At 54.3% G+C, this 24,824-nt stretch overlaps 5 protein-coding genes and 1 non-coding gene across 6 annotated transcripts; 5 read left to right on the plus strand and 1 right to left on the minus strand.

The window, feature by feature from the left end:
• Positions 1-5,713: 5,713 nt before the first annotated feature.
• On the plus strand, positions 5,714-8,574 carry C8A04DRAFT_10690 (2-dehydropantoate 2-reductase; the record flags this gene model as incomplete). Its single annotated transcript, XM_062776681.1, has 5 exons — positions 5,714-5,750; positions 6,126-6,246; positions 6,318-6,358; positions 6,416-6,848; positions 6,906-8,574. The coding sequence occupies 5 exons, from the start codon at positions 5,714-5,716 to the stop codon at positions 8,572-8,574; spliced, it is 2,301 nt and encodes a 766-aa protein (XP_062638696.1).
• Positions 8,575-10,144: 1,570 nt separating this feature from the next.
• On the plus strand, positions 10,145-10,231 carry C8A04DRAFT_t47. The gene has a single exon. It is a non-coding gene; the product is annotated as a tRNA-Gly (tRNA).
• A 491-nt stretch (positions 10,232-10,722) lies between these two features.
• Positions 10,723-11,141, plus strand: C8A04DRAFT_26834 (uncharacterized protein; the record flags this gene model as incomplete). The annotated part of the gene is made up of 3 exons (XM_062780064.1): positions 10,723-10,806; positions 10,912-11,033; positions 11,087-11,141. The coding sequence occupies 3 exons, from the start codon at positions 10,723-10,725 to the stop codon at positions 11,139-11,141; spliced, it is 261 nt and encodes an 86-aa protein (XP_062638697.1).
• Positions 11,142-11,563: 422 nt separating this feature from the next.
• Positions 11,564-12,061, minus strand: C8A04DRAFT_35824 (RNAse P Rpr2/Rpp21/SNM1 subunit domain-containing protein; the record flags this gene model as incomplete). Its single annotated transcript, XM_062783313.1, has 1 exon — positions 11,564-12,061. The coding sequence occupies one exon, from the start codon at positions 12,059-12,061 to the stop codon at positions 11,564-11,566; it is 498 nt and encodes a 165-aa protein (XP_062638698.1).
• Positions 12,062-12,558: 497 nt separating this feature from the next.
• C8A04DRAFT_35825 (ATP-dependent RNA helicase) lies at positions 12,559-14,699 on the plus strand (the record flags this gene model as incomplete). The annotated part of the gene is made up of 5 exons (XM_062783314.1): positions 12,559-12,784; positions 13,443-13,853; positions 13,912-14,272; positions 14,334-14,591; positions 14,651-14,699. 5 exons carry the CDS (start codon positions 12,559-12,561, stop codon positions 14,697-14,699), a joined length of 1,305 nt encoding a protein of 434 aa, XP_062638699.1.
• A 6,272-nt stretch (positions 14,700-20,971) lies between these two features.
• C8A04DRAFT_35826 (uncharacterized protein) lies at positions 20,972-23,082 on the plus strand (the record flags this gene model as incomplete). The annotated part of the gene is made up of 2 exons (XM_062783315.1): positions 20,972-21,410; positions 21,467-23,082. The coding sequence occupies 2 exons, from the start codon at positions 20,972-20,974 to the stop codon at positions 23,080-23,082; spliced, it is 2,055 nt and encodes a 684-aa protein (XP_062638700.1).
• Between the last annotated feature and the right edge of the window lie 1,742 nt (positions 23,083-24,824).

Here is a 24,824-nt window from a genome sequence, read left to right on the forward strand (position 1 = left end):
GCCTCTTTTTATGTTGAGGTTGGCAAGAGGCTTCTGATATCAACAGGACGCTCAAGGGGAGAGCCATCTTCGCTGAAGATATAGGTTGAACAACGGCGGGAACCAAAATTGGGGTACGGCATTCGTGAATATCGCCGACGTAACGTTGGACGTCACGGTGCCTCAGTTCCACCGCCTCAAGTTTTACAAAACTAGTTCTCCGGGTGGTCATTATAATTATAAGCTTGTGTTGCTTGTTCCCGGCGAGATAAGCCGTCCCCACGTCGATGCTCACAGGGGCTGCTCTTCCTCCGCAACATCAATCTCGGGTACATAGTAAGATCTCGTCAAGAGTCAGCTTTTGCCGAGCACCAATGGTGATAATGCGAAAGGAAATGATGGTGTTTCTTTGGGGGGTGAGAGTTTTCATTCCCGTGTGTTGGTGCTCTGACACACTAGCCCGGCGAGCCGGTAACCGAAGATGAAAAGCGAAAAGGGAAGAAAAAAAAGAAAAAGCAGATTCACACCGATTGAAGCCTTGAAGTCGATCCCAAGTGTTAGTTAGCGTGGGGGTCAACCAACACCCGACTTTCCTTTCCAAGCAGGCTGGGGTTGGGATCGGGTTCAAGCGAAGCGATGGCTACCAGGGTCCCCTCGACATTTCTAACCCAAAGCATCGGAGAGTCAAGAAGCTAACTTCACTAACTGCCGAACTTCCCTTCACCGACGGAGTTGGGATATCGCATCTTTTTCGTCGCGAGGTCACACCTGGCTTCCCGTGTCTTTGTTCCTTTCTGTGTGACGGACGATAACTAACATCTTGCTCCGGTGTGACATCGGTTTTTTTCTTTTCTGGGGCCGGCTGGTGGAACCTCGGGAGCTTCCATTGGGAGTAAACATCAACAACACCATATCTTGGGAACAATTCCGGTCGTTGGGGCAACAACCCAATGGCATGGGACGGGGGGGTTTTCCACAGTCTCTTTCGCCACGAAAGGTCACGCTTTCGTTAGGGAAGACGGCTAGGTTGGGCTCAGCGATTGGTTTGTTTTCTCGGGGTTGGAAACGGGATAAATGTAACAATGAGATTTCCTAAAATCGACTCCTTCTCGAGACTTGAGCACATTGCCTCCCAAGGTAGCGGTTTATTAGCCAAAGAAATGGACTCGGCACGGCCAACAAGACGGCTCCATAACGGCTCTTCTTCTGACAATTCTGCCTGTAAATATTAACCGGTTATGGGGTTTTATTTTGATACAAGCCGAGACGGGCGGGTAGATGACCGGGCTGCTTGAGATAACTCGTATTTGTTCCTTGCCGTCTTTCGATATATGCAAGGTAGTGTAGACCGAACACGGGACGGGGGAAGAGGGTTTCGTGTTGGCTTGAGATAAAGCATGTGAGATATTACCGCATTCTCTGTTGGCAAGTAGGCACGGCTCGAAGCCCGGCCGTCTACATAGCATGGTCGTCGTGTCACTTGCACTTCTGATCTTTTGATAAGCCAGGACGGATTGCTCGGCGTCAAGTGCCTCTCCGACCTACTTAGCGAACGGGCACGTCTCGTGGCGCCGCAGACAAGGAGACAGACAATTGGGGGCTGAATGTAAAATGTATAGAAAACAAGGCAGTTTCGGGAAGCAAACTCCGGTCAACGATATTTCGCCTGCAAAGCCAAAAATAAGCGGGTTGCCCCTGGCTGTCGCAGAATGCAATCCTGAAGAGGCACGGATGACGCCGTGGGGCACACCCGGGGATCTTTTGATAGCGGTGTTGTCTCCGGGGCCCTATCGACGAACGAAGGACGGGAGGCTGAGAAGGCCAGGCAGACTCGAGGCAGAGAAAGTCTAAGTCTCTGGAATCTCTGGAAGAGGTTGAGGGGGTTTCGAGATATGATCCTTGTGTTTTAGTTAATCGAGTTTCTCCCATGCATTGTACTTGGCTTTTGGCGGAGAAAACTCCCGGTTGAACCGCGAAAAGATGGCAGCCTACGAGATCCTACAGTACTGCGGCTGCCAACAGAGTTGTATCAGAAGAACTTGTGTAAATGAACTGCAAATAGCTAAATGGGTCCTCAACAAAACTTGACGAGTGTGGATGTTCACCTCGGTCGGAGAGGACCTTGACCATGTGAACGAAGAGGTAAACGTGCTTTCCTGGATTATGGGAAAAGTTAAGCTAACCAGGGAAGACTGAAAACCGGCAGCCTCGGGAGGAGGGCGGTCTGACAAAAAATTACGGCACTGTTCGACGCGCTTGATGCTCCTTACCACACTCGTGGGTCGTATTCCACTGAGAGTTCATGTGGGCAGCGAGGCATCAAAAGGGTTGCATCATTGATTTCCTTGATATTAACGTTGACGGGAAACTGACCGAGGGATTCATCATGGCAAACTGAAAATCCACGCTCATCTCTGCCTCTTTTCTCAGCTCGCTGGCTCCTCGGAGTTCCTCTTCCCCACCTCGATTGTCCGATGCTTTCTTCTTCATGAACCGAGTTGGAAAAAAAAAGTGGATAGGCGTTCCTGGCGTTACCGACCGAGCAGGCATGCAATTTCTGGGGATTGACATTTGAGCGGTGGGCCTGGCGATCGCGGTGCCCTTGCGATCGTCAGTTCGCTGACCCGTTCATCCCCTTGTTGGAATTAACTTTTTTTCAGGTACAGGTGGGGCGGTGCGTTGAGTGGTCTTGACTGGGACACCGTTCTGGTTCTCCCATCCCACATTGCGTCACCTCCAATTGAAGGCTTTCCCGGTTCGGAGCACCCCGCGACGTGCTGCATGTTGCGTGGTGCCAAGCCCAGTTTCCCGTCATTCAAATGCGCGATCGTCCAGCTGGACAAGGGGCGTTGGGCTCTGTCCCCCCCGCTATCCCTCGTCTTCTCGGTAACATTGGGGGAAGGAAGGGGGGAGAAACGGCCCGGGGAAACAAGGCGTATCGTTGTATCCTTTTTTGGTGTCGTGGAAGATGCCAATTGAAGGAAGGGATTGAAGACGGAAGGCATTTTGGACTTTGCCAGTTTCCGCAACAAGGGAGCCAGGTTGCTGCCCAATTGACAAGTGTAGTGGACTTGGGCTTGCTCGCTCTGGATGGAGGTGCATGTTGAATTGCTTGGCAACGGAAAGAAAGCCAAGGGGTGCCCGAGACAACTTGTTCACATTTTTACCTTGCCAATTCCATGCACTTGCGCGTATTCGTACTTGTAATTACCCAACAACAGCCCCACGTTTTGACTGTGTTATCGGAGGCCCTCCACGCCTTTGTGGTCATTGTCGACGAGGAATAACTACCGAAGTATCCGGGGAGCTCGCAGATGGCAGCTGAGGGCCGGCACTGGAAATAAATTGGACGCTGGCGGGTGAATTGGTACGTGTTCGGCGGTATGAGGCTTGATGACGAGTTGATGTCTGGTCGATTCTTAGGTGGGGGTGTGAATGCGCGGGCGGAGGCTCTGCCGTCTTCGAAAGCCCAATGGATAGCCGGCAGTGGTGTCATGTTGAATGATCAAGACAAACTGTCTCGCGCTCAAGCCGAAGCGTGGTTTAAAAGATCAATGCTTTATAGTTTATAACTCACGTTGACCAGTCTGGCGCTTCATCACCTTCGAGCAGTAAACCCCTAATAAACTCAGAATACACTACACGACGGATACCTCCGTAGTGTACGGATACCAGCAAGGCGGTTCCAATTCGTAGTGTATCTTTTCTCGATCCCCTGCATCACCAATTCTGGTTCACCATTGGACCAGACAGACAGATGTGGATTTCAACGTCCAAGCCACGCCGAAGACTGCGTCATGAAAGACCCCACCCTTGTTCCTTGAAATTTGCCCAGAACTGGACGCCAAAGTCTTTCCTCCCCGGTCGAACGGCGAAAAGCGCACAGGGTGGGTCCGCGAGAACCAGGGGAGGGGGATCGCAGGGGCTTGATTGTTCCCGACCGCGAGATTGGAGCCCTGGTGCTGTTCCAGATTCCCTTCCACTCGGGAAGTTCAACGATGAGAAGTTGACCTTTGATGGACTGACCACAACACTTGGGGATGTGCGGTGATGGAAAGAGCGGAAAATGGGCAAAGTGACGAAAATTGCCCATCCGTATGCCGAGAGGCCCTAGGAGTTCCCGTCCTGGTTTAACTGTACCTGTTTCTTGCTTTCAGCGTTTTCCTTCTGGTTTGGTTCAGGTCGTCGATCCTGAACAAGGCAAGACTTGTCCGGGCAGTTGTGTGTGCCCGCCTTCCAGGTTTCTGAGAATGTTGTATCCGTACTTGCTGCCCGTAACTCTCTGAGCCACCTTCGCAACCGAACTGCCCGCCCTCCGGGCACCTCTCAAATCCGTCAGCCTGTTCCACACCTGCCACACTCGCGCCTGGCATTCGTCAGTAAATTTACCTGAACGGCCAACGGGCGCAACCTGGAACCCCAGGAATAAACCCGCCCGTTGCAGTGCCACGCGAGAAATTCCATCTAGAGGCAAAACAACCTGAGTAGCCTAACAAGAGTTTTGTCCTTCGGCCGGCCCTTTGCCAAACCTCCGCCCGCATTGAAAGAAGAGATCCGTATTACTTTTATGTCTCCGCGTATATCCTCTCCGTTTTCTTCTTCTTTTTTTGTGTTATTTCGCCCTGACGCACAGGGGTTGCATGCTCGTCCAGCTGTCGCGGCGGAACCACCGACGAATCTAGCCCCCGTTGTCCCCGTTGTTCCGGCACCAACGGCAACGCCGCTTGGCAGCGTCTCGAAAGATCTGGCTGTCGGCCACTCCCTCGTTTTCGTCACTCGCTCCTAGGTTGTCTGCCCGCTCGTTCTCTCGACAGTCTTGCATCAACCCACCGCGCTCGACAAGTTTGGCCCGCCACGAAACGGCACTTGTCGTGAAACCACAGAACTGCAGCACGCGGTAATTGAGAGGGAGTACAAAGACCTTCTCTCAACACGCCGTGGCCTATCAACGGCAGTATCCGTCACGGCTCTCTAGCGCCCCAACCGCCAGCCACTCTGAAACCCAACTTCTCGAATCCCGGGGATCTCCCTAGGTGTGGCGGCTACACCACAGAGAGACTGCGTCGAAAACTTACATTTCGCTCATTTCATTACGCAGCAAGCCGTCCGCTTGACGACGTGGTGCTGGCTGATAGCCACAGGCTCGGTCAACTTCGTCTCCACAACCAACTGTTGTCGGGGTGGCCCTGGGGCTCTCGTTCTCGGCAGCTAACGTTAGAGAGGCAAAGTGCGCACGATATTCGGTCGTGGTCCTGCGGCCTCTTCGAACTAGCCCGACCGCCCGTTAGGCGAGGCAGCAGCTGAGTGGGTTGGCTGGTGTGATTCTTGTCCATCGCTTTTTCAGCCCTTCTTCGATCTGCAACGCCAGTGGGCAACACCCGGGCGCGAGCGCTGAGACATCCAGCCCATCGCCAAAACCCCCCACACACTCGGAAGATCAACACGCCCGTGAGACCGCCATCCGCGGCCCGTGGGGTGGGCAGAGACACAAGGGAGAGCCCAGTGGGAAAAGAAAGGGGTAGCAAGAAAAAAACAAAGCCGAAAGGAGATCGAAAAGAGGCGAGAGGTTGAAGAATCCACAAGAGGGCGTGCGGGTGAAACCCAGAATCATTACCCATTTCGGTTCAGCACTTTTTTTGCAAGAAAGACCACCGCAGGTCTCTCTATCCACACCTGTACCGGCTTCGAAACTCGATCGGCCCACTATCCCGGATCGGGCCTCAGCCTAGAGACCATGGCATCCATGACACCCCGACTCAAGGTCCTATCAGGTAAGTCGTGACAACTGCTTCTTGTGCCAATTCTCCGCTCCCTTTTTTTTTTTGTTGCCCCCCCTTCCCTTTCCCGTCCCCGGGCCATGCGCGAACGGGATTCTTGAATTCCAGCACCTAGCCCCCAAAAAGAGTGGGCTACCTCGGACACACCCATCTTTAACCTTTAACGCATTGTCCCGCCCCCGTCTCAACTTTCTTTCAAGCCCGCCTCGCTCGTCACCACCACTCTCTTTTTTTGTGCTTGTTTTCCTTTTCTTTTTCTTCGTTTACTTTGCCTCTCGTCGACCGAAACCGGCTTGGAGATAGTCGCGTTTGGGCACTCGACTCCACCACCAGCCATGTCTGACTACGAGCTAATGAGCGTTGTCACAGTCGGGGGCAATCCAGTCTCCGCCTTCCTGTCGTGGAGACTCCAAGCGACAAATGCCTGCGACGTAACGCTCGTCTGGAAGACGGGTTTCGAGCATGTATCGCAATACGGGATATCATTCAAGTACGCCCAACCCTCGCTGGATTTGCCCCTCCTCTCTCGATTCTCCTACCCCCGGTACTAACAAGCGCCAGGTCCCCAGAGTTTGGCAATGAACGATTCAAGCCCCGACATGGTACGTCCCGTCCACCCTGCATCCGCGCCTACTTATACTAATTGAACGGGCAAACAGTCGTACGGACGCCAGAGGAGGCTGCGTCTCGAAGAGAAGGCCCATTCGACTACGTAATTCTCTGCATCAAGGCACTCCCCGACGTTTACGACCTCGCATCGGTGATCGATTCCGTCGTCACACCCCAACACACCTGCATTCTTGTGAATACAACTCATGCCCTTGGCCTCGAGTCTGCGATCGAAGAACGCTTCCCTACCAATGTGGTGCTCTCGCTCGTCTGCGGGGCCGAGCTCGCTCAGCTCGGCTCGAGCGAGTTCGAGCACAAGGGCTCGACGGAAATCTGGGTCGGGGCCGCCAACAAAAACGCCAATATCCCACCCACAATACAGGAGGACATGGCCCAGGCTCTAGCTATGACATTGAGTACGGGCCAAGTGGACTGCAAGGTCTCCTCCAACATCCGACAGCAACAATACGAGCGCGTTATTGGGTGTGTATTTCTCGTGGATCCCTTCTTCTAAAGTGTGCGAAATCTGACCTGTTCTAGTCCAATCGCCTTCCATCCTCTTACGGTGATTTTCGAAACCCCCGAATATGCCGCGCTTCTAGAGAAGGTTGGTGTGCCGAAATTAGTGTCCGACGTTCTCGACGAGCTGCTTGCTCTGGCAGACGCGCAGGGCTGCAAATTCCCCCCAGAGTTCAAACAAAACACGATCGATGAATTTGCGAAATCAACGACCGAGAACATTATGTGGCAAGATTACACGGCAAAGCGACCCATGGAAGTGGAAACATATCTCGGCGCTCCGATACGGATGGCTCAGGAGGCCAAGATCGAAGTCCCGCGGATCGAAGCCCTCTACGCCATCCTCCATAACCTTAATCTGGTTAACCGGAGCCGCCCAAGAATCGACACCACGCTCGCAGCGCCGACTCAGCCAGGGTCACCCTCCGCAACTTCCCCGCTTCCGCGTATGTCGGCCCAGGGGCCTCCTCGGCCTATGCCAAACGGCATGCCGAATGGAAACGGCATGCCCCGGCCACGCCCCAGGAATCCGTCGATGGGCCCCCCTGGCCCAGGAATGCGCCGACCCCCGGTATCGATGAATGGAGGACCTCCGAATGGCTACCCACGGCCGCCGCCTAACGGACGCTTGCCGTCGAGACGTGGTTCAATGGAGGGTGCAGAGTTGGAAGAGTTCGGTCACCTAATGCACTACGATGACATTCCCGAGGGGGGTGAAGCCGCTTTTGGCGCTCACGAGATGGCTTTGAGGGAGAAGGAGTTGCAACTACGGCAGCGGGAGATTGCTTTGCGGGAGCACGAGATGCGGTTGAGGCGGCAGGGCCCGGGGATGGGTCCGGGAATGGGCCCAGGTCCCAGGCGCGGCCCACCACCCCCGGCTTCGCGGACGGGTGGCTTCGACGACGACGATGAGGACGATGACCTTTTCGAGCCTCTTCCTTCTGGGGCATCCATGATCGATCCCGACAACTTCGACATGATGAGTGTTACGTCCAAGAAGAACCGGAAGGCGCCGAGCAGTGCCGCGCAGTTCCGGAAGAATCCAGAACAAGATACCGGCCCCCCGCGCAGTAGGTTCCGGCCAAGCTTCGGCAGGAATCGTTCAAGTCAGGTTATGGCCGGAGCGCCTGCTATGCATGGAGACATCATGGACGACCCTCTACTGGGTTTCACTTCGAACCGATATGGGGCGGTAGACCGGGGAGCAATGCACGCCGGCTCTAGGACGAACTCTCTCACGACCGCCCGCCTCGATGAACTCCAATACAACCAAGGACCACCGCCCATGGGCCCGAATGGGGCCCGACGGGTTAGCAGCCAATCGCCGGGGAATCCATATAGTCCGTCGATGCGCGGGGGTGTCCCAGGCGGGCGTCCCTCGCCGCCAAATGGCTTTCATCCTTCTCCGCAGATGAACGGTGGTGGCGGGCGCCCATCGCCTCCCGATGGCATGCGGCAACCCATGCCCCGTTATCCACCCGGCCACGGCAATGTTGTGGCACCACAACAAGTCGAGCAGCACGCTGGGGTGAGCGCCCTCCATCCACCCAAGACGAAAAGTGCACGAAGTCTGACCGGTAGTGCGAGCGCCAGCGCGGGGAGTGGTGATTCCGCCCACCTCGACTCGGAGCCCTCGGCGCACAGCAGCCAGAGCAGTTTAGGCCCCCGTCCGCCGATTGGCGTCCGCTAAACGCCTCATCGATTGCCGTCAAGTAAAAAGCCAACGGCGAAAGAATGACCGATGCTCGAATTCTGGATGCTGACGGATGGTTTTGTTGGAAAGAAGTGGAATGAGGCTGGGTGGGATCCGGGTCTCTCGACGCCTACCCTAATGGATCATTATCTCGTGAACTCATGATACCCACTGCTCTTAAGGGATTGGGAAATTCAGCCCTGGTATGGTGCTCTAGCATAATTACTCGAAGCGCATAATATCCGAATTGGGTGGCACCGATGATGGCGCAAAGCAGGGGAACGAATCGTGGTGGTTGCATTTTTGGGACTCTTTTTCTTTTTTCTAGACGGCGATGGCGGTGCTGAGGTTGGGTTCTGGCATTTGGCTTTCTTTTGGTAAAAGGGGAGGGAGCGGTGTGGATGGAACAAAGCGCAAACGAGTGTTGGAAGGGGAACCAAGGGGGGGGGGGCCGGTATTTTGGGTTAATTGTTTCGGTTACCGACGACCAAAGCTCGGATTTCTCTCTCTCTCTCTCTCTCTCTCTCCTTTTTCTCTCCTCTCTTCTTCTTTGCCCCTGTTTTTTCCAGCGGTGGTCGTTGTTCCTACCTACTAAACGAGGTCAGCAACAACTGCGGCGGCGGCGGCCTGTGTATTGTTGAGGGAGCCCGTTCGGCGCGCGTCACAACCCCTCCATTCTATAATTTTTAGTGTTCGTGGTGACAATCATGGCAGGTGGCTGCGGGGGGGCTGGGGACTGGGGATAATGTGTTTTTGACTTCTGAACCGCCGGTTAGTCCGGTGCTAGGGATGTTTGTTCTGGATCAAAAGACGGGGCCTTGGTTTGGTTCGGAAGGATGAACAACGTGAACGAGGAATCAGGGCAGGGCATGTAGAAAGAGGGAGGAGGAGGAGGATGATGGAAGCGCTGTCTTTTTTGACTCTGCATTGGAGATTCTTTGTATCACGTACATAGGCATTTTGTCTCTTTTGTCCAATTGTTATTGGGTCTGTCTTGGTTTTTATGAATTCGTTTGTTTTGCTTTTTTGCTGTGGTTATTGTTCTGTGGTTTTCAATGTTGATGATTCGAGCGCGCGTACAATGGCAGACGTGTTTGAAACCGGAAAGTTCCCTGACCTCATAACGGACGTCTACGAAGCCTATGATATCGCCCTGTTGGTGTAGAAGGTGTGTAGCTCGGGTTGCTCTCCATTTTTCTCCGAGTATGAGCATTACCCTATAATACCTCTTCCTGACTGCCCGGCTGGTGGAGGAAAAGGATACGTTTGTTGTCAGGGTAGAAAGGCTAGGGGAGAGAGAGACAGAATCCATCTTCCACCTCCTAAACCCAACTACTAGTCCGGTCGCTGGGAACGTACCGAGGGTGCCCAACCTCGGGGATGGAGGCAACACCTAGCGGGGATCTCAAGTGATTCACTGGCCTTGGTCGTGTATAATCCATAAGTGAGTTGTCATGGGATGTCCCCAGCTCCAACGAAAACCGCACCTTCCCTCCCACCACCCACCCCCCCATATAACCCCCCTTCTCGCACGCACTGTCACCAGCTCCTCCCAATGTGCCAAATAGCGTGTTTGGCCCAGCGGTATTGGGAGGGGCATCGCCGGTGCCGCCGTAAATCGAAGTGGCCCCGGGTTCGATTCCCGGGGTCAGCGAAGAAAAATCTTTCACTGGTGGAAGATTTTCGTAGCTACTGACCGATATCCTTACGGATGGGGATAGGGTTCGGTGGTGAGCTTTTTGTTGGGTTCTTGTGGTTGAAGCTATTTCCCTCGCTTTAGCTGTTTTTCGTTATGGTTTCTTTTTCCCAGACTATATTTTGCTTGAGTGCGTAGGCCGAATTATAGGGTCACGGAAGCCTCTGCATCATACTGTGCCTTGTATAGATAGACCTACTCTTCTTGAAGTATTGTAGGCTCATCCTGAGGTTCGTTCAGACAAGGACTTAATTACATCACTGCCAGGGTTAGGGTACACTGGGTTGCCCCCCACTTTCTCCGACAACAAACAAAGCCAACGTCAACATCAAACAACTGAACCGTCTAGCAAATTTACTAACTCATATTTGACCGTTCCTAGACGCTAGATTGCGGAATCTGGAACAATTTATCCATAACATAACGGTCCTTGACCGTTTGCGCAAATCATGGCGTCACGGAACTTCAGCACCAACACGACAACGCGTCAGTCTATGGCGTCGTCAGGAAGTGCCGTGAAGGCTAGGCAGTTGGTACGTGTTAACCCCCATATACTATTCAACTCTATGACGTATATTATACTTTCGTCACCCAAGCGACCCTTTGACAACCGCTAATCTAAACTCCTTGGTTCGTAGGCCCAGCTCCAATCGCAGCTGGCGCAACTCTCAGCGAACTTAGCCGACACAGAGAACTTGTTACGCATGACGAGCGTGCAAGCCGAGTCCATGCGTGGGCTCGGTAGCTGGCACGCTGGCATGTAGGTTTATTGACCAAGCCAAGAACCCGGGCGTGCCTACTAATGTGTGGCAGGTTTATGGCTGCGAGCAAGGTACTTGGAGAGGAGTCTGTCCAACAACAGCAATGAAGGCGGGCTTGGATTTGAAGGCGAATTCTCAGCCGCCTGGCCAGGACTAGTGAAGTCTCGTTATGCCCAGTAACGGCACCAGCTGCGAGGGCAGATGTTTACGGATGAAGTCAGGATCAAGCACGATCATCATGTCTCGATCAACAGTCGTGCGAAATTAGAAACCTCTAAACCCGGCCCGGGCCCAGCAGGTACTCTTGACGAGGGCATGCAAAGCCCAGCACACTGGGACCGTCACGGGGATTCCGTGTAGCTAGGATGAAGGGTCATTTTGGTAGACCGGGCAACAAGAGGAGAAAGGGTCTTGTGTCTCGGCTTCATGTAGTAGTTTGGGACGGTGGGGAGGGCGTTGGTATCCCGCGACCATTATACAGCTTCGGGGACTCATTCGGAACGCACACATAGTTTCGGGACGGCGTTAACTAACTTTTTGGGATTGGCTGCTTCTGTACTTCATGGGGCTGCCCCACGACTTGCCGTTCCGTTTTCCGTTTCGGCCTGCCCGCGCTCATCGGGTATCTCCTCTCTCGCCCGCATGTCCGGCATTTTCGAACTAGGACATCAGCCCACGGTTTTTTGGCGCCCTTGCTTTTGTTTTCGATTGTAGATGTGCAGGTCTCCCCATCAATGAGAACCGAATCGCAAAACTTGCAGATCACTCGCTTGACCGCCGGGTTGAGCCGAATCCGAGTTTTGAGCGAGATGGAGCGCAAATCGCTTGCTAGGCGCCTACTCATGCCTTCGAGGGCTAATACGGGACTAGATTTACTGGGGCTTCCAGGGGAAGACGATTGACAGTCTAGCGCAGGCGGGTTTGCGTTGTCGATAGATGTGAGCGTGAAGGCAGCTTGTTGAAGAAAAGAAATGCGCGAGTAGATGGCTCTGTTTTGCACGTTGGCGCCGGGCTTTCCCTTGGCCATGACGGTCTAGACGGTTTGCCGGATGCCAGCTAAGATTTGCGGACTTGAGGTGTGTGGTTGTTTGTTCTCTGTGTTTCAAAACTTCATTGCTCAATGAAGCTGGCAAACAATGAAAAGCTGTGTAACCTCACGAAGCTAGGTGGCTCGTGCGCCAATGCGCGGCAAGCTTTGCTGCTTAGCTAAGCCACACGTTGGCGCAGAACTGGCCCCCAGTGACTGGCCGCATTCAGGTTTTGAGGCTGTGCTTGCCGAACAACCTGGAACGCATTGACTTGTCCTCGCACCCTGCCTTTCCGCCTTCATTCATCCAACACTTTCCATCCACCGTTGGAAAGAAATTAATTCTCGGCGCACCATCACAACATTTTCTCTCCATTGCCAGGCTTCGGGTATCTCGGTTTCCTTAAAACAATCGCGACAGTACCCCACGTCCCTTATTAAACTCACTTTTTCCCTTCCCTGTTCGTCGCGTCAGCTACCGACACAAATCGCCCAACATGTCTGGCGAGGAGGATCTCATCGACTACTCTGATGATGAGCTTAACAACGATGCCGCCGCCCCGGCAGCCAAGGGCAAGAACGGCGACGCAGCTGCTGCCGCACAGAATGTCGACAAGAAGGGTTCTTACGTCGGCATCCACTCGACTGGTTTCCGCGACTTCCTCTTGAAGCCCGAGCTTCTCCGCGCCATCGCCGACTGCGGCTTCGAGCATCCGTCGGAGGGTTAGTCCTGACAAGTTTCATCCCCAGCTCTCGTTCATTCCTCCCACCCTCCCCACGGGTCCGTCCATCGCGCAAGCAAAAGGAAGAAGAAGAAATGGCAGACGCCACGAAAAACCAAAAGCCGTCCGGGAGCGAGATATGGTGTCGGTGCAACGTACAAACGGACAATAGCGGCGACCGGTCATCGCCATGAGACATCCGTTGGTTTGCATCCTCCACTCTGAAGCTGGCGGTCCCCTCGTGGGGCTGTCGAGCACTAGCGCACACAGCCCTCTTGTAATTGATGGCCATCATCATGCTCGGGGTTGAGTTGGCGTTTTGGAAGGCGATGGGCTCGATGGATGGCTGCCCCCGGGCGCCACACCATCGGATCTGCCGCCGTGGGACTCGAATATTCGACACCACTCTCAATTGCCACCGATCGCGGAATGGCACCGACGTTTTGTGGTGGCGTCATGGACGCAAAACACAGGAGACACCGGACGGCTTCGTCTGCGGTTGAGGAAACAGTACAGAACACCGGCGCCCAAGGTTTTTGGGGTGGAGGAGTTGCTTATTCTTTGCTGCGACGATGGACGGGCCTATCTTTGTTTTGAAGACCCCATCCGCCGTATTCATCACATTCACATATTCGGTTCTAATACGGCCCCGGCTACAGTTCAACAGACATGCATTCCCCAGGCCATGCTTGGAGGCGACATCATTTGCCAGGCGAAGTCCGGTCTCGGAAAGACGGCTGTCTTCGTCCTTACCACTCTCCAACAGGTTGAGCCTGTCGCTGGGGAGTGCTCAGTCCTGGTGATGTGCCACACTCGTGAGCTGGCATTCCAGATTCGCAACGAGTACAACCGATTCAGCAAGTACATGCCCGATATCAAGACCAGCGTGTTCTACGGTGGTACTCCCATCCAGAAAGACGCCGAGACTTTGAAGAACAAGGATTCTCACCCTCACATCATTGTCGGTACCCCGGGCCGTCTCAACGCCCTCGTCCGCGACAAGCACCTGCGCCTCGGAAATGTCCGCATGTTCGTCCTCGATGAATGCGACAAGATGCTCGACCAAATTGGTGAGTTTAGCCGACCGACGCTTCGACCATGGAGTGCTTACTTGCTGACTCGCCCAAGACATGCGCCGTGATGTCCAGGAGATCTTCCGGGCCACTCCTCAGCAGAAACAGGTTATGATGTTCTCTGCCACCCTTGCCGATGAGATCAAGCCCATCTGCCGGAAGTTCATGCAGAATCCCACGGAGCACTATGTCGACGAGGACACCAAGTTGACGCTCCACGGTCTTCAGCAATACTACATTCCGCTTGAGGAGAGGGAGAAGAACCGGAAGCTCAACGAGCTGCTTGATGAGCTCCAGTTCAACCAGGTCATCATCTTCGTGAAGAGCACTCTTCGTGCCACTGAGCTCGACAAGTTGTTGCGCGAGTGCAACTTCCCTTCCATTGCTGTCCACTCCGGCGTTAGCCAGGAGGAGCGGTATGTATTGACCCTAATCATGTCCATATCGTGTTTATCTTATTAACGCTCTTTTGCGCAGTATTCGCCGGTACAAGGAATTCAAGGAGTTCAACAAGCGCATCTGCGTGGCGACTGACGTCTTTGGTCGCGGTATCGACATTGAGCGCATCAACCTCGCCATCAACTACGACCTGCCTGCCGACGCAGACTCGTACCTGCACCGTGTCGGTCGTGCTGGTCGTTTCGGTACCAAGGGTCTTGCTATCTCCTTCGTCAACACCGACCAGGACAAGGAGGTTCTGCAGCAAATTGAGAAGCGTTTCGAGGTTGCCCTTCCGTACGTATTCAGCTCAACCAAAATTGTGTTGATGAGCAGTCCACTAACTATGATTTTAGTGAGTTCCCCAAGGAGGGTGTTGACGCCTCGACGTACATGGCCGCTTAAGCTCAGCGTCCAATTCCATTCGTGGGGGACGCTGTTGTCTTAGGTGATTTGTTTTGTGGGTTGTCTTGCGGTTAGCTATTTTGCGGGAAATGCTTGCACATGAGATCAGAATGAGCAGCCTCCAAAAGCTAAACCAAAATCTCATTTCTGCTAGGCAGTCATAAGCCAGGCTGTGTAAAACTAGGTGGTCTCATAGTGGGAAATAAAATTGCAGCCAACCACTCCGCTCTTTGTCCCGCAACAACTGTGTCTCCTATATCGATTTACCCTTTCCTTGCAGCCACCACACCCTCTTCGACGGCTGCAACACCGTTATTGCTCCGCACAGCATCGTTTTCACTGGGCTTGACGTAATCGGAATGTGACCGTAAGCCGGCGACTATATTCCTTTTCCGACCTCTCCGAATTCTCCTCATCAATATCACGAGCCAGGATGTTATCCGCCTGTGGGAAGAGCCACTACCCTACGGATACTGAGCTTGACACTTGGTTCACGGTTTACCCAACCGCTCGCTCTTAGGTCCTCAACCATGCGGTGTTGTTATTCTCATCGGCCGACTCACCTCGCGTCATAAATCCACTTCCCATCAGCCTCACTACACTAATAAGAACAAAACAGCACTATACGGAAGGAAACAACCCAGTGCTACGTGTACAGATGACAAGCCCGCCCCTGGAAGGATCCCTCAGCCGATTGACACTTTGGGCTCCCTGGTGAGAAGGTGGTGTGCCTTGTCCTGAGTCTTCCTTCGCTCACTCTCTCGCCCGTCTTGTGTCATCGGGAAAGTTTGGCTTGATCACGATTCACGAACGGGTCGTGGCCAGCTCAGCGCCTGCCTAGCGGTCATGTGCGGTCACGACGGGGACAGTAGACACACGGGTTCACACGGGTTTCTTTGCTCCATTGCCTCTCTCTGGCTCACGGCGGCGGTAACGGGGTAAGGGAGGCGAGGGCGGCTAACTTCGGTGAGATAGCATGAATCACCATGAGTAACCACGGGTTTGACTGCCTTACGTCGAGGTGAGAATTCCCCGAGAACTGCTAGGAGTCCTCGCCGCGTTTTCGCAAGATGAATCAAAACGAAGAGCAGCTTTCGTCGTCGAAGGCAGATGGCGTTGCAGATATGTTGACCGCCGTTCAGCCTTATACTGATTCACCTCATCAACTTGAAGCAAGGCATCGTTCTCGCTCGCCCCGATCCCTCCACCTCAGCTGAACTTCTACGACATTTTACGACTCAAGACCGTTGAGTGGAGGATGACGGGGTCTCGGCTCCGATGACTGAGACGATTATTCGCTTGGACTGGCATGGTGATCTTACACAAGGTGACAAGTCCTGTTGCCTGGAACCTGACCCTGGTCCGTTCTCCTCCATGCTCGAACTGTTTGGAAAACGCGACACAGCACAACACAGCAGCCCCTGGCCGTCGTTCTTGTGTCATTTTCCCTGTTTGTTTCCAAGGCACCGTGTCCCCTCTTGGACGAGTAACAAGGTAAGGCTGGGGTGGTGGAGGGGTTTAGGGTTGGAGACAGCTGGGTGCATGGCGTTTTGAAAAGAGCCCGGCCCAAAATCGCTCCGTCATGAGGTTGAGGTCCTCACCTGAAGATGACGAGAGCTCGCTTCTCGTCTTGGGCCCTTCCGCTCCCCACCTGAACCTGAGCGAGCTGACGAAAACCCTTCGGCGCAAGTCGGCGGTATTCATCGCCACCACGGTCTCCGTATGTTAGTCACCCGCGACGTGACGTGAACGCGAGGCTCCCCCTCGCACCGAGGCTTCCAGGAGAAAACAAATACGTGTACACGAGATAGCGTCGTTCAAGTCGGGTGCAACTCCACCGCGTGTTGTGAGGTGAAGTACACTTTGCCAGCCTTAGCATGCTGGTTACACGACCCAATCAGGGTAGTGAAGGCGTTTTTTTTTTTTCCTTCACTCGGCCTTGCTCACAGAAGACGTACGGCAAGGCTGATCATGTGCTTGCTGACGGAATCCACTCTCATACTATGGAATGAGACTCGTTCGAAGCGCCGCTCCGAAGCGCCCGATGAGGATACTGCGGGGTAGCCGTATCGGAGCTGCGCGGGGGCCGGTTTGTGAGTGTGAGGATCGAGTCCACGACAATGACCATCTCGCCCTCTAGTTGCTCGTCGATCAGCTGACCGTTGGAATGATTGGTACACTGCTGGGGAGGAAGCTCGAGGGCTGTTCTCGCTGTGTCGTCGTCACATTCCGATACCGCGCGCTCCTTGGTTGTTCCAAACAAGGCAAATTTCCGTTTGAGTCATCGCCAGGTCGGAAGTGTGTTTTGGGCCAAATCACCTCCCTCGCTCGGCTCCTTCTTGGTCCGCCGATTGGGGGCGCCGGGCCACTTCACCCAAGACAAGGCCCATTCTCCGCCTTGCTGCATTTGACTAGCATCGCCGTCACTTGTAAATGGATTTTGGGTTGGGTTGCTCTGCATCGTGCAAGGCGTCACCGACCTCGCCATGAACTTTCTTAGTTAGACCGGGGGTTAGCTGGGGAAAAGGTGTTGGCGCTTTCACTGGCTCGCTCTGGCCACAAAAAGTGGCACACTACCTAAAACAGCTAGCTCAAGTCCAATCCATTAACATTCGATAAACTCTTAATAAATTTTGATTGATATACTCTTTTTGTCCTTTTTTCACTGTCTGGATTTATTCTTTTTTGTCTTCTTTCCCTTTTTTTGGTTTATTCTTTTTGGTCCTATTTCGCTTTTCTAGTAATGTAAGTTTATCCAGGGACTTGATGTGCCGCTTTTCTTGGCCATAGCGAGACTGGTTCGAGACTGGCTCAAGAACTGGTTTGCCAGGCCATGCAGGTGGTGACGGGCCGCGAGCGGGGTCGGGGCTTCGTCGAGAATTTCATTGGTTGAGCCTTGCGTTTCCATGCACCTCCGAACGTGAGTTACCGTTTTGCCAGCACCAAATCTCGCATACCAGGAGGCGTTCCGGCTTTTCGAGAATTCGCCTCGCTGCCTGGCCCCCTTTTGCTTTCTGATATGGAGAGTCATCTGAAGCCGGACACGGAACCCTCAGATCTTGAGTGTGCGTGGCTATCGCTTTCGCCAGGTTTCGCCCTGCATCGAATCATAACAGTGACTGATGGATGGACTCCAGAGAGGGTGTCACGAGTCGTCTCCCGGCGGCCCCGAGCGCGTTCTGTGTGGGCTTGGCTGCGAAACCAACGCAATGCGCCGGGCTGTGAAATGGCAATGAGAGGGGCTGTTTTGGCGTTTCATGGAGCACAGCCCGCCCGTAATGTGGGGGATCCCGAGCGGCGCGGGACTCCAATAACTATGCGATCGACGGAGAGGTTGGCAACTGACTCGACAGCCCAGTTATGCGCGCCTGGAAATGGATGTCGGCGCTTCGAGTAGGAGGGCCTCCTGGCCGAGGAAAGAGAAAGGTTGAAGCCAAATCTCCTCCCGTTTTTCTATTCAAAGGCACTGGGACGCAGCCTCCTCAGCTTTTGGCCGGATGAAATCATGGGGGCACGGGCCATCTGGATATGAGCGGCGGCGCCCCCTCTGTCCGTTTTCGTCCGAAGTGGTGACCATGTGCTAGTGTGTACGAAGTGACGATTCTCGAATGGCCTCGACCTCAACTGTTTTGTCCAGACGAATAGTCATCGAGGCCAAACTTCTCCTCTAACTAACGTCTAGTGTATATCTTTTCGCGTCGAGAAGGGGGCAAGGAAGCGCAGGTGAGGGTGTCCGGAGCCCGAAAAAGCTGTTAATCAGTGTGGCGTAAATCACGCCTAATTCCGGTTGTGGCGACTTCTCCCCTCCCAACAGACGCCGACAAACGCGCTGGCCGAGCACGCCGAGATTGACATCGAAAAAGGGGTGACTCAACTCAGCCAAATAGGGAACAAAAATGAAAGTCGACTCGCTTTGATGTTCCAGTTCTTTGCAGAGGCGATTTGTCGACCTGGAAAGTGCGACCGCGCCGCGAAACCTCAACATCCCCCCCAGAAACCCGGATAATGAAATCCCGTTTCGTGCGTTCACCACCCCCGAGATGATGGAACACCAACTGCTTGGGATGAACAAATGATCGCGAAAAACGCTGGTTGGTATCTCGGCCAAGGAATGGAACGGAGACTGTCCGATGCTGGATGACGCTGGGATTTGTCTGCGCCATGCTGGCACACTAGACCACTTTGAGAAATTACAGTAGCGCTAGACAGGGGTGGTTTGACTTGTGCGCAGGCGGGCGAGCGAGCACACACACAGTGCAACATCTGGGCCAATCATGCTAGCGCTATTGCACCGTCGTTTCTTTTCAACGGACAAGTCAAGAGTGGTGTGAGAGGAGAGGGCTTCGAGAAGGATGGTGTGCCTGTTCGCAAAATGCCGACAGGTGGGTTCATTTGCGAGGCATCCATTTTCTCATTCTCTAGTGTTCGGAGGGGCATCATGCCACTCCTGGACCGCGAAGGACTACTAGACGTTACGCAGAATAACGAGGTTGGCTCCTGAAAAGGCTGAGGTTCGGGCGGCGGCCCGGGCTGCGCCAACGGCTCAGGAAGAGTGTGGATGTCGTTTACTACAGTGATCGAGCGAGAGAAAACGGTGGACGGCAAAACATGGGGAACTCATAGCATCCTTCGAGGTTGGTGTGCAGAGGAACGGATTTTGCACTGTGTGAGGATTTGCCAAGCGGCACCCGTGTAACACGCTGACTATTCTGGACGGCTGAGGCCAGGTGTGGGCGACCTGCAGGAAGGTGGAGGTCCCGTCGGCCGGTGGTGCAAACCTGGCTGTGGGCTTGCTGCAGCACCCGTGGCATCTCCAATGTCCCAGCGCACCCCATTCAAAACGAGGCCAGTGCCGTACCGAGAAACTTCCTCTCCTCCTTCCCCCCCATCGAGCAGTCACGATGCTCAACTTTAAGATCTAGGAAGAAGCGGCTCTCCCGTAGTCAGCTTGTGAGATCTGTGTATCTATCATCTCTCCTCTCAATTCTCAATTTTCACTCGTCCCTTTTTCTCACAACGTTTCCGCTTTACTCGTCTCTCTTCCGCAGACCTCCTCTAATTTCTTACCCTTCTTACCCTTCTGTTCCACTTTCCAATGATTCCCAGTTTGGTCCTTTGAGCCGGCTCCCTTTCTCGCGAGGCATTCACTTGCTCCCTGCGACAAAGGAAAACAAACCGACGGACGACGCTTCCTTCCCAGCAGCGCTTTCAAAAGACCGCGCAGCTTCTTTTTCATACTTTTACGCTGCCAACCCTTCTTAGCCCATATTCAAAGGAATCCACCACCCCGGCCATCTTGCTACCATTCAAACCAACCCTGACCAGAACGAGGAACCCACCGGCCTCCCTGACAGGAAAGACAGCAATCAACGGCGACAAGTCATCAAACACTCATTTTGCACCACGGCGGTGACCGACCAACTCGCCACAGTCCTTTTTTTCCGAAGTCAGAGACCCGTTTTCAGGCTTCCGTCAGAGGTTGGTCACACCCACACACATTGCCCCACGCCTGCCAGTTGGAGCCACCTGGTTTTTGCAAGCGGCAACTGTCGGTTCGGTCGGTACCTGGACCTCGCCACACTGCAAGAAGAGTCATCCAGACAAGGGTCACCCGAAGCCGGCCACCTGAATCCAGGCGCCCGAACACACACGCCTCACTCACACTCACGAGTCACATCGCCGCCGCCCCCCATAACCCACACGACATCGCCCGTCATTAAATGTATCTAACGCTCTCCCAGCCACACCCTCCAAGTTACTTTAAGACGCACATGGTACCTGCATAGCTCGAACGCACCTTAATCCAGCTGCAGTCCGACCCGTGGTTGTGGTTCCGATCCCACCAGCCTCAAAGTCTCGACCGATCCTAGTCGCAGTCGCAACCCCTCGTCGAACAAGGCCGCACCATCGTCATCGTCTCTCCCACCTTCATATGGTCGGGTGTTAAAACCGCCATATAACCCCCACCACTTCCGTTTATCCTAACGAAAGTTCTACACACGATGCCTTTTGAGAGCATTGTATCTATCCCAGTCGCCGTCTCCGCCTCGTCTACCGGTCTGTCCCATCGTGCAAAGTCGGCTTCTTGCGCCCAGCTCTAGAAGCCCACCTTCCTTTTCGACGTTCCCGGTTTTGCGACATCCGATGTGGTTTGTCGCAGACCCAGCATATCGATAGGTTCACGATTTGTTCAGCACCTCGATTCATCCGGTAGACACCGCGCGACGGCGACTGGAAGTCATTGGACGCGCCTCCATCCCCCTTAATTCACAATGATGCCCGCAATCTACGACCCGATCCCCTCCAACACCCACGCCAACAATGCGCCCTACAATCTCTCGCTAGCCACCTCCGCTTCCTCATCCGCTTCCTCTTTCTGGTCTGACGTGTCGTCTCAACATTCCGACGACTCGGTTTCGACCGCCGCAACATCGCACTCCGATTTTTGTGATTCATATTACGCCTCGCAACGCCCTTCTTCTTCTCAAACCTCGGTGAGCTCGCTCGGTAGTTTTTGCGAGCCCGTTTCCCAGACCCGCGCCCCGTGGGCCAAGCACCAGGTCCAACCTCCGGCGCAACTGGAAATTCCTCCTTCCGAATATCGACCGAACCCCCGACGGACGTGCGCCTCGGCCACATCGCGCACCGGCCGGCCGCCCTCGCTTGTGCGCCAGTCGGACCGAAAGCTTAGCTTCGTCGAGAATCTTGTCGGTAAGGATATCCGCTTACATTCATCGTGAAAGATATATGCTCAATGTCACCTTCAGATACGTCTACCCACATTGTCGAGGCAATCTGGCCGACGTCATCAGTTCCGCCGCGCAATGAGAACGGTAGCAATGCGGTGTTGCCGCTTCGCACCTTCATCCAAGAGACGCTCCGGCGCTCGCGGACCAGCTATTCGACGCTGCAGGTAGCTCTTTATTACTTGGTGCTTATCAAGTCGCATGTTCCGTGCTATAGTTTCACCACGGAGCAGCCCGATGATTCGCGCTCGAGTCAGGCCATCCAGTGCGGCCGCCGCATGTTCCTTGCCGCTCTGATCCTGGCCTCCAAGTACCTTCAGGACCGCAACTACTCAGCTCGCGCTTGGAGCAAAATCTCGGGTCTTGATACTCTCGAGATCAACCAGAACGAGATGACATTTCTTCTGGCTGTCAACTGGAACCTTCATGTCACTGAGGAGACCTACAAACGGTGGGCTGACTGTGTCAACAAGTTCACGCCTAGTCAACCTCCTTCGCCTGGCGGGGCTGCGCAGCTTGTCTATGACAGGCAGTGCAGCGACTTCCGGCGCATTATCCTTGGCCTATCTCCCGAGTTGGACAACTTGAGTGCTCTTATCCCTTGGTCACCGGTCAGCACATCTTCAAGAGAGCTTCCCCCGAGGTCCCTATACACACCCCCGGGGGAACGCCCCACCGCCCTGGCTTTTGACGCTGAGCTTGTTTCGGCGGCAAAGGCACCGACTGGTATTCCCAGGGTTATGGAGCCTCTTCCGTCCGTGGCACATGCCCCCGGCCGTGCCGTTCCAGCGTTCGGCCTCCTCCCGACCCCGCGTTTGACTCCTCAGGTGAGCGGGCTCGGTACTCCTGCTGTGGGTACCGGACCCTCGATCCTCCGGAGGAGCTCGTCTATGAGCCTCGCTATGGCTCAGGCGTCGATGGCGGTCGCTGCGCAGTCCACTGACAGATGGCCACCGTCGGCGATGTCTTCCCCGATCAATTGTGTCCCCCGGCGCTCGTCGCTTGCAAACTCGGTCTCCACTGCGTCTTCGCCCGAATCAATGGTATCCGATTCTTCTCGGGTCTCGCGCTCATCCTCGATCTCATCTACTTCCTCGATTACTGCGCCGTCGTCTAAGCTGGACGTCCAGGCGCGATATCGCTCTGCGAAGTTGGGTGGTGAGAGGCTAAGCGCGCTGCCCACCATTGCTTCGGTCCCGGAGGACAGCGAGGCGTTCATCACCTCGTCGCCGGAGTCCTACACGATCCCAGCTGGGAAGGACATTGGCTACATGCCACTGGAGACACCACTCGGGCGCCGAGAACGCGAAATTGACGACGCGGCCCTTGCGCTTCAACAGCTTCAACGGTCTGGCTCTGCTCGGTCCACGGTTCCCTTCAAGGCCGGGTCGAAGCGGGGCAGATCAAACTCACTTCATGATGATGTTCGCGAGATGCTTGCCGGTCAGCAAGGCAGCGGCTCCTGGCCAGAAACTATGGTCCGCAGCCGAGTTCAGGTTCCAGTTCCCACGCTTCGTGGTGGCTCCAAGCGAGTGTGCTGCTCAACTGAAGCCTCCCGAACGTCCCGGATCTCCGCCCTTCACCCAGCCGTTGGGGGATACGGCGGACCGGGTATGTGGGATGGAATCTTGAACTAAACGTCGCCTTTCTGGACGTATCGCAGCATAAACCTTCATTGTGTCTAATATTCCATCGCTGCGCCTTCCCGCACATACCAACACTATGTTCTCCTTTTTTTCTTCTCTTCGCACTATGCACTACCCCTTGTGATTCTACATTTTCTTTGTAACCCCTCTTTCTCGGAAAGGAGAAAGAGGGAAAACTATGGCAAACGGAGTTTTCGACTCCGGACTTAAACCAGCCTTGGAAACATCTAGCTCATAGATGGATTAGATGGTGGCTAGGGGAAAACGGGCGAAAAGCACGCTGCGTTTTGATTTTGCATGGGCCCTGGATCGACGGAACGGGAAACAGCATATTCTTGGTGGGCATTAGGGTGGGCGGTGGAATACTGGTTGAAATCGTTCCACGCGAAGAGAACGGTGGTTGTTGTTGTTGTTGCTATCCTGTGTACGATCAAATGGAGTGGATCTAGTGCTTGAGCATACTGCCTTCAGTTTCTTTTACCATTTTTTCGGTCGTCGGTTTTACTAACGGCGCTCATGCCGAGGATGGAAACGGGGTGGTTATTCGGAGCATAATGGACGGAGCCAGGGCACCAGAAGACAACTGGGACGCCTGCTGGCCGGATACCTTTTCATGCGCCCGCCGGGGGAGGAGAGACACGCGAACGCCCGGGTGTGGGTTTCCGCGCTCTCTGCCTCCGGACGGTTTGCATCATAAAACGGATTTGGAACACCTAGGATGAGTTCCTCACCGGCGTCTTTGGAGAGGATTCGTCCTCGAACGGTCGGACAGATGGAAGGAACCACCTCCATCAAGGGATCACTTCCCAAAACCGTCCGGGACTTTAGTGCTAGCAGAACACATGATACCATGCTCTTTCACGAGCACATTTGGACCTATCGTTTACCGCGCGCCTGAAGCAAACTCATTCTTACCACTTTCGTTCATTCTCATCCACCTCGAAGGGCCAAAGATGTTACCGATTTCTCCCGAGAGAAAAAAAGGGGATACCCGTTTCGCTGTCAGTCACGAAACGCTGGCGTTGGCGTTGGCGTTGCCTAGGGAACGGAGCCATTCAGTTTTCAAGAGTTCACCACACATCCGCGTCGGGTCGGGTTTCCGAGTGAGTCATCGGAGGGAGGAGGCAACAACGGAGGGGAGGGGCGATGGGCAGGGTCTGGCCAACGAATGACTGGGCTTTTAGGTCAGTTTTTTTTTCTTTTTTTTTTTCCTTCTTTTTGTTTTTCCTTTCTGACCCAGCTTGCCGTTGTGCTCCGTTTTCTCCCTTTTTGCCTCATGGAACGAACCTCCCTGTGGCAATCGGGTTGAGTTTGAGTTCACCCACTCAGTCGAAGTGGGTGGGTGAGTGGGGTGGTCCTTCTTGAGTGCTTGGTGAGTGGCTTGAGTGATTCACCAAGCACCAAGCAGCAGGGGAGACACGCCACGGGGTCGGTCTCGCGCGTTTTTTGTCTTGAACCTCCCACACACGCGCACACCTGCGCGGACACACACACACCATCGTGAACCCCGACTTCGCTACTCCCTTAGTGCCTCGCCGTCGTCGGTGTCAGAGTGATGGGCTAAGGTTGAGGTTGATTGGCGTTTAAATCGCTCGTTGCTGGCTTCCGCCTTCCCCGCCGGTTGAACCCGGCGCTATCATCATGTCGTACATCATGGTCGTGCCGTCATGGCTTGTGGTGTGTAAATCCAGAGGTATTATTCCCCGTTTTGTTTTGCCCTTACGAGGCCTTCT

This window comes from Dichotomopilus funicola (genome assembly GCF_033296635.1).
Source record: "Dichotomopilus funicola strain CBS 141.50 unplaced genomic scaffold C8A04scaffold_16, whole genome shotgun sequence".
NCBI classification, from domain to species: domain Eukaryota; kingdom Fungi; phylum Ascomycota; class Sordariomycetes; order Sordariales; family Chaetomiaceae; genus Dichotomopilus; species Dichotomopilus funicola.